This window comes from Coffea eugenioides, unplaced genomic scaffold (genome assembly GCF_003713205.1).
Source record: "Coffea eugenioides isolate CCC68of unplaced genomic scaffold, Ceug_1.0 ScVebR1_205;HRSCAF=829, whole genome shotgun sequence".
NCBI classification, from domain to species: domain Eukaryota; kingdom Viridiplantae; phylum Streptophyta; class Magnoliopsida; order Gentianales; family Rubiaceae; genus Coffea; species Coffea eugenioides.
The window spans coordinates 26,423-35,581 of NW_020862513.1; the positions used below are offsets into that span (position 1 = coordinate 26,423).

The window sequence follows — 9,159 nt, forward strand, 5'->3', positions numbered from 1 at the left end:
GAAATTTCTCCATAAATTGCATTGTTAAGGAATGATAATCAATGCTTGGCTGGATTTAATTCAAAGAGTGTTATGTAAAACTCATTGTTGAAAGGTGATTAATGGCCAAAAGCTTTCTTCAATACTGGTTTTGTTGCAGAGAGTATTTTCGGTGATTGCATGAGATTTGCATGGAAAAAGGTTTTCAAAAATTTAGCACTTTGTCCCCCCAAGTCCCTTCTCATTTCACTAGGGCCCAAGTAATTGGAACATTTAATCAATTTGATCCTTCTAAGTTTCTTTTTGTTCCACAAGAGCCCAAGCATGTTCTAGTATCTTGTAATTAAGTCCTAAAATCATTGCAACTTCGATCATTGTTTGACTTTTCCTTTATTTTTAAGATCTTTGAAGTGCTTAAACGATTTATTTGGACTTGAATGTTTGAGTAATGCTTGTTTTGGGTCTTTAGTAGATGCTATATTTGGAAATTGAACGGGTTATTCCGTTTTCTTGGTCTTTAAGCATTTTTTGAGCTCATTCAAGTTGCAATTAGGTGGTTTTTGATGTTTTTGCTTATACTTTACTTTTAAATTGATGCTTTGACCCCTTTATTGTTTTGAAGCCATTTTCCTTCATTTGCTTACCATTAGGGGAAGGTATAACTTTCTTTTATCTTCTTTACTTCTCTCTTACGTGCTCCTACGTGTTACGTGAATATGCATGTCTACTTTGCTTTCTTAATTCCTTGCATTTATTTCATTTACTTTTACTTTTATTTAAATTATTCATTATGGGGTATGTGTACACCTCTTGGCTTGTAATAGATAGGGCTTGGAGGGGCATTCAATGAAGACCTATCGAAGTCATGTGCCTAGCTAGCAAATGTAATAGTTAAGGCTTTAATTGTATTATGTGTCTTGCATGCTTAGTTGCTACGTGTTAATTTGCTTTGTTAGGGCCTTGCATCTAGTCGAGCATGCTAGATGTTATGTGCTATGTGTTTATGAGTATTTGGCATGTCTACTCGCTTTCCGTAGCCATGAATGAATGTGATGGGTGAATGTACGTTTCCGCTAGTCCAACGCTAGTCGGAATTCATAGAATGGGCTAGTCCAACGCTAGACCCTTAGGGATTTCCCCTCGTTAGTACATGTTTGCATGTTCATTTCATGTCATGCATTCTTTTAGTTTTATCATTTTGCATGCCCCTCGACCCCCTTTTCCCTCCATTTTAGGATTTTTGCATTTCATGCTAGCTATAGGGTTCATTTTGCTTGAGTACCCCCTTGGGTAAGGGAAACGAGCGAGTGTGGCTTCAAAAATAGCCTTAGCACGCTAGTTTTTCCTTCTAATCAAAGGGGAAATTAAAATCACAAAAATTAGAGGTCATTCCCGTACCCGACCTGATGCATTCCTCTAAGTTCATGCATTTTCATATCATTTTCTCACTATTTTCCTCACTAATTATATATTTTAAATCCACACTTATTCCCTTTCTTTACTTTTCACTTCACACTTTGCAATTATTTTACTTATATATTTATTATTTTCATTCACTTGCACACGAGCACTTATATTTTTATGCATTTGCACACAAACACTTTCAAATTGCGCACATGCACCTTTTTTCTACACTTTGCACACTTACACTCTCATTTGAGTCCTCATTTGCATCAGTCATGATTTTCTATGAGGTCTTTCCTTATTGACCTTCACAATTAATGTGAATGGGATCAAAAGCCTCATCAGAGACATTTCTAGACTTAAGATTGCATTTCTCATCCATTAGTCATATCCAATTTGCAATACATACTTTGGGTAGAAAATATAGGAAAATAAGGGTTAAATCACGCAACTAGCCTTGGCTAGGTCGAAGGGGTGCCTTGGATTTTTATCCTTGCCTTCCCCTTCGACAAATGTGACCCCCGAACCTTTTTCTTTGTTTTACGTGGACTAGGAGTCGTTTAAAAAAGGGTTTCTTACTTTTTCCTATTTTACTTTAAACAATTCAATTTTTTGGGTGACTTGGTACACCCTAACTCTATACCAAGTGGCGACTCCATTTTTCATATAAAAACCCTTTTTGAACTATTTTTCTTGGGTCAAATCGTCGCATTTTCAAAAGTCCCATTTAGACCCATTTTTGTTTTTATCAACAAAAATCATTTTTCCCAAACCAATAAAATTCAACAAAAGACTAATCATTTTATTTTTTCCAAAAAGTGGGGCGCGACAGTTGGCGACTCCACTGGGGACTTCCTAAGTGGGTCCAAGCATTTGACTTAGCCATTCGTTTCCTTTTTCTACCCTTTTTATGCATTGCATTTGGATATTAGGATTGCATTTTTCATTTTTAGGACCTTTTGTCTTATGTACGTAGTCAAACCAATCCCTCGACTCACGAATGTATGTTTGAATGAATGTTTACTTGTTATCTCGCGCTTGCATTGCATTTTGGGAGGTATGGGTCACCCTAGAGCCTCGCGTTGGTTCTTGACCCTTCCCCTCCAAACAAGCACTAGCATACGAGCATACGCTTTACTTCTTTTATCCCTTTCATTTTTCTTTAGTGGCTTGTCACGCCACTCCACCCTATTAGGATTAGGTGACTCACTTGGACATGTGATCACGACACGATGTGTGTGTAGCATGTTCCAATGGGTCACTCAATCTTCCGCTTAAAGCTATTGGTTGATAGCCTTTAGCTTTTGGTCGAAGATTGAGGTTTTGAGAGATTCACTCAAACACGTAGCCGTGACACGATGTGTGCGTAGCGGTGTTTGGGGAATCGCTCGAGACACCGACAAAGAATCTTGGGATTGATGACCCTTGGTTTCTAAGTCTGAAGGCTCGGGGACCTGAGCTTATCGAGTCTAGATGCATTAGCGAACCCCAACCTCATGCATCCATATTAGATTGCCTAGGGTAGAGTCGGCCTTATCCTAAACTAGGGACACTATTCACGAGGGGAGGGGTCCCAACCCTCTTTCCTTATTTATCTTTATTGCCTTTTATATTATCTAATTGTCCAATGTGTTATGTGATTATATGTTAAACTCACGTTTTCTTGTCTCTTGTCTTTTGCATTCACAAACGTTAGGACATAAGAGGTCTGGCATGACCTTCTTTTAGGACCTGCCCTTGTAGATAGGCTATTGCACGTTTAAAAATTGTGGCATATCTTGTTCATAAATTAATAATGTCATACCATTTTAGGCTTACCCCGGCAAATAAAGGGTTCCTTAGGTCACGTTTCATTTCGAATTGCATATTTTACTGCTTTAATAAATGGCATCATGCATAAACCCTAGGAAGGGAATGCCATTTAGGGGATCCCGCGTTTAGGAATAAGCCACCATATGTCTCGGATACTTAATCCAAGGAGACTTGCACGTTTACCTTTCTCGTATCATCCGAAGGGGTAGTGCACAAGGTAAGGTAAAGATCCGATCATTTTCATGAAGCAATTTTTGGAATATGAGCATCTAATAATCACTTTTTGGCCATTTTATCAAAAATTGGTAAAAATCCCTTGCGTAAAGGACATTAATTTGAAGAAATTCACAAATGATTCCTCTTTTTTGAGATGATAAATAAACTGAGGCCAAATCGTGATCTTAGAAGGCTCATAGACTAATTTTTTGAAACCATCAATGGCGGAACGATTCAATCGATCCATTTTGTCAATTCCTAATCAATTTTGAATAAATCAAATCATTTGACCAATTTACCCTTTTTAGGGTCATTCGGTCGATTTTGAATAAATCATCAAATCATTTGACCAATTTACCCTTTTTAGGACCATCTGGTCGATTTTGAATAAATCATCAAATCATTTGACCAATTTACCCTTTTTAGGACCATCTGGTCGATTTTGAATAAATCGTCAATTCATTTGACCAATTTACCCTTTTTAGGGTCATGTGACCAATTTACCCTTTTTAGGGCGATCTGGTCAATTTTGAATAAGATCCTCAATTTCATGCGATCAAATTCCTTTTTTAGGATGATCCGGCCAATTTTGAGTAAGTTTTTAAACTTCATTTAAGTCATTTGACCCGTTTCCCTTTTTAGGATAATCCGCTCGATTTTTAAATAAATTGTCAATTTCACTCAACCCATTTGACCAATTAGGGTTTCAATGTCAATTTCAAATTGGAAACTTAGTCGATTTTTGAGAAAACCATCCATTGCATCCAGCCATTTGATCAGTTGGGGTTTTAACCCGTGATTCACTGAGAAATTTTATCAACGAATTCCAATCTCTTTGATAGGAAGTTCGTCAAGGTCAAACCCGTGCGTTTTTGCAAGTTCTTGTATCGATCAAAAGTGATCGATCCCTTCGGACGAGGTCCTCATTTTAACAAACGTCTCTTCTCATTCCAATTGGCCAAATTTTCAAAATTATTTTTCACTCAATTGATCGGATTCGTCAGGTATGGTATAGTGCCTACCCTAGAGGATTGCATTCTCATGCTAGGCCTACCCTTGGCACAAAAAGGGTTCCCCCATAGGACATGCATCCGAATTACTCTAATTGTTACTAACTCCTGTCTTTTTTTCCTTTTTTCTTTTCTTTTTGACAGCAGTCAATCAAGAAGGGTATCTAATAAGGGTTTTCCTACATTCTCAGGTAGTATATAGCTACCCGAAAAAGCCCCATTATCACCCGATCGCGTAACCGAGCTTCAAGAGATAGTGTAAACATGAGTACCCATCCAGAATCGTCTGATAGGCCCGCCACCACATCACCGACTGACTTGGCAAGTATGGGAGCTCAATTGAGCGAAGTTCTAAACCGATTTAATGAGCTGAGCGTTGAAATGATGGCCCAACGGCGAGTAATCGATCAATTGGTAGCTAGTGGTGCTAGCGATGAACAACATGAGCCCTTACCTCCTGGCCAATCTGGACCTCAACCCATATTTTTACCTTATACTCAAACCTTTGTTACTTCACAAGTCATAAACCCACCTGAGGAAGCCTTTGCTTATCCCACTCATGGCCCGCAACCTGCTTATGTATCTCACATCCAAACAAACCCTCCTCATGTCCAAATTCCCCAAAAGTATCCGCCAATTACTATGAGCATGCCATTCGAGCCACGGGGACCTTATTATTACCCCACCGCTGAGCCGTTCACCCTAGATACCGCTGCTCAAGGGAAAATTGAAGCCGGGGAGTCATCCGCACCAGTGGATAAGAATTTGCTAAAGCGATTGGATCAGTTTGAGGATTTCATAAGGAAAGGCCAAGGCTTGAACAAACAAGGAGGGTTGGACTACAACGAGCTGTGCCTATTTCCGGATATGCAATTGCCCATGGGTTTCAAAACACCCAAGTTTAGCAAGTATGATGGAACGGGCAACCCCAAGACGCACCTCCGAATGTTTGCCAACAAGTTGGGCAAGCCAATAGATGACGAGAATCTACCAGTTCGTTTGTTTCCTGAAAGCTTAGAAGGTGACGCGTTGGATTGGTATTCCAATTTGAAGCCGGAGGATATGAGATCTTGGATGGATTTGTCAACTGCTTTTATGAGGCAATATGAATACAATTGCGAGCTTGCTCCAACGAGGGCCACACTTGAGGGGACTAAAAGAAAACCATCTGAGGACCACAAGACGTACGCGAAGAGATGGAGGAAACTGGCCGCCAAAGTGGAGCCTCCTATGACTGAAAACGAGATTGTTCGCACGTTCATCAAAACTCATGACCCGCCTTACTTTGAGGAAATTTTTCGAATGACCGGGTGTTCCTTTGCCGAAATTGTCAATAAATTGGAAGAATTTGATGAGTTTGTGAAGGCCGGAAAAATTATTAATGTGTCAACATTGAAGATGCAACTAGAGGCTCTGCAAAGCCAGAATTACAGTGGGGAAAAATCCCAATCTAAGGGAAAAGAAGAGGAAACTGCCTTTGTTGGGAATCAGGGCCCCTCGGCCAGACCTAGATTTTCAAACCGCCTTGCTTATTCATCACCCTATCCATACTACCCAAGCTTCCGTCCTATCCATCATACCACTATTAACCATTCTCGACCTCGACCAAATTATCCAAGTGTACTCACACCACCCTTTCAAAATCCTCAACCAAGTCTCCAAACTAGACCTCGCCCTCCTTTTAACCCAAGACCTATTCCACCCCCTAGCCCAAATTACTACTACCAACAAACCAGTGACACCCAAAATTCAACGTCAAACCGAACCTTCACCAATCTAGGTCGGCCTGTTGACCAATTATATGAGCAATTGAAAGCTGTCGGGAAAATTGGTGTTATACCTCCTAAAGTCTATTCCAATCGTTTTCCTTCTGGCTATGACCCTCAAGCGGTCTGCGCTTATCATTCTGGAGCTCCCGGGCATTCCACCAATGATTGTCGGGCATTGAAACATGAAATCCAGGATATGATCGAATTCGGAGCAATAGTGCTAAAGAAAAAGGGTGAACAGGGACAGAGTGTAAGCACAAACCCCTTTCCCAAACATGAGGACACTTTAGAGGCACCCACCTCCAGTGACGAAATCTGAGAATCTTGAAGGCACGTTGCACCATTTGGATGGCCGAGTATTTTCCCTCTTGAAGGGAACTTTGGTAAATCTAGGGGTTGTTATTTACTAAATTTCACCAGAAACTGTTTCCTGCATATGTGAATAGTGTAATGAAGGCATCTTTTGCAATTGAGTTTATCTTGTTTCCACTTTGATTTGGAGTTGCATGAAGTGCATAATTTGTTTGATTTGATTATTGTCTTGATTCTTTTAAATTCTTTTAAGATGGCCAAAGGTGAAATTATTTGACCCTCTGGATATCATTGTTCTGGAATTCGATAAAGCCCTTCATTGAAAATCCCTTCATTTTAAAATTCCTGCATTAAAACTCCCTTCCTTGAAAAACCTTCATTGAAAATCCCTTATAAAACTTGCTTCATTGAAATCCCTCCATTGAAAATCCATCCCTTGGAAAAACCTTCATGGAAAAGGCCAAGATCCCTTCATTGATAAAAATTCCTCCCCTGCCAAGCTCGAAGCTGATTGGTCAGAGTAGGATTACCAATGATTGATTCTAATTGATGAAAAACAGCTGAATGTCATAAGCATGACCTATGTCTGCCACCGATCTTCTGAAAAGGAAACAAAGGGCTAAAGCGATGAAAGACGAAGTCGAAGGCATATTTACTTCAAATTGACAAAGCTTATTGGGTGTTCAAAGGAGAAATGGATGGACAGACGTTCCCTCAACCTATCAACTCGGACATGTGTAAGAAGTTCTTTATTTGATTATGCAAATTTCTTTTTGGAAATCGCGCAAGGGACGAGGCACAAGTCAGGCCATCTTCCTTTCCAATCAAAACATTTCATCCCTAGTCATCCCCTTTGAGCTATTAGAACAATAATTTTCGTTTGGCAACCCCTGAGAACTGCAAACCCCACACTGGGGCAAATTCATTTTGAAAATGATCAGAAAGGAAAGAAAAACCCCATATTGGGGCAAATTTATCTTTGGAAAAGAGATGAAAAAGGGAAAAGAACCCCACACTGGAGCAAATTTAGTTTTTGAAAAAAAAAAGAAAAATGCAAAAAAATGCAAAAAGTAAGAAGAATGCGATGAAGAAAATGCAAAGAAAAAAAATCCAATCAAACTGGGGAAAAATTTTCCTCAGTTTCATTCAAAATTGGAAATGATCTCAAAATGATGCAATCTCAGGTTATTTCACACCTCTCATCAAATTTGCTTTCAAGCCTCAACTTTTCTTGAAATACCCCACCTGACCCCATTACAAAAGCCCAAAGTCCTGGCTTTCGTCACTTGCTGTATTTCTATTGAAAAGTTTGCTAATCAACTGACAAGTGATGTCCATAATGCCTTCGCTTAATCTTACAAGGGGAAGTGCATTTTACTGATGTCAGAAATCTTTAACTCATATTCCCGAGGCGATTAAGGTTGAGCGCTTCCATTGCTTCCTTAGGTAAAAACCCGAAAGGGCGCCAAAAAAAAAGGAAAAAAGGAAAAAAGAGAAAAAAAGAAAAACAAAAACAAAAACAAAACAAAAGAAAAGGAGTGGGGGCAACCTTGGTGAAAACCCGAAAGGGCGCCAAGGTAGGATTTTGCAGCAAGCGAGCACGAGGAAGAACAGCTGGTGATTTGGTTCATTTGGATTTCTCCTCATTTTGTCATACTTCTGTCAATTTTGAATTTCAGAACAAAGATATCCAGAGAATTGAATATGACATTTGTTGGCCAAAACTGTGTCATTTTGTAAAACACTCTTTTGCAAAGCTCATTTTTCCAAATTACTTGTATTCATGGCATTTTTGTAGAATTTAAGCACAAATGGTTATGTGTGCATTCTTGTATGACATGTGAATTTTCTTGCATACTTCATTCTTTATCTTTGAATTTTGGTGAATAACAATCCCCGTGGTTTATTCGAAACATACTTGGGTTCAGTCATCCCCTGAAAAGGGTTAAGGTTCAACAAAGTCAGTTACGCAGACTTCACAATATGGCAAAGCACATATCTGATCAGTTTGTAAATCGGAAAAGCCTTAGGGTGAAGAATCCAACTCAGTCGGCTGCCGCAACAAAAGTTGATAAAAACATCGAAGTACTCATGTTTACACATTTCTTGAAGGAGGAATTGATCGGATGGTGGTGGCGTTACTTGCTTACTTCTTTTGCAGGTCCATGCTCATTTCAAATACCGCAACTGGGGCAAATTTTGAACTGTGAGATGTCGTCCAAGAACTGCATATTCATGATTTGAACTGAGGAAAAGGGGCTGAGTCAAAGTTTTGAGGAAAAAACAATAATATCATAAAGCAGATCGAAGGATCGGCGACACAATACTTGAATTTTGGGCAAATCATTTTTTCGAAAAATTCGGAAAATTTTCAAAGATCCGAAAAATTCAAAAGTCAAAAATCGAAAATCAAGTTCAAATTCTTGTCTCTTGGAAAGTCAAATTTAATTTCTTGTTTCTTGACAAATCAAATTCAATTTCTTGACCAATTGGATGGCAGGACTGGGTCTTATCCCACCAACTTCACTTTATCACGTTGGGCTTGGTTTTCGTGCCACCAACTTCACTTTATCACGTTGGGCTTGGTTTTCGTGCCACCAACTTCACTTTATCACGTTGGGCTTGGTTTTCGTGCCACCAACTTCACTTTATCACGT

At 39.3% G+C, this 9,159-nt stretch overlaps 1 protein-coding gene across 1 annotated transcript; it reads left to right on the top strand.

The window, feature by feature from the left end:
• The first annotated feature begins 4,685 nt into the window (after positions 1-4,685).
• On the top strand, positions 4,686-6,509 carry LOC113756200. The gene has a single exon (XM_027299965.1). The coding sequence runs from the start codon at positions 4,686-4,688 to the stop codon at positions 6,507-6,509; it is 1,824 nt and encodes a 607-aa protein (XP_027155766.1).
• The last annotated feature ends 2,650 nt before the right edge of the window (positions 6,510-9,159 follow it).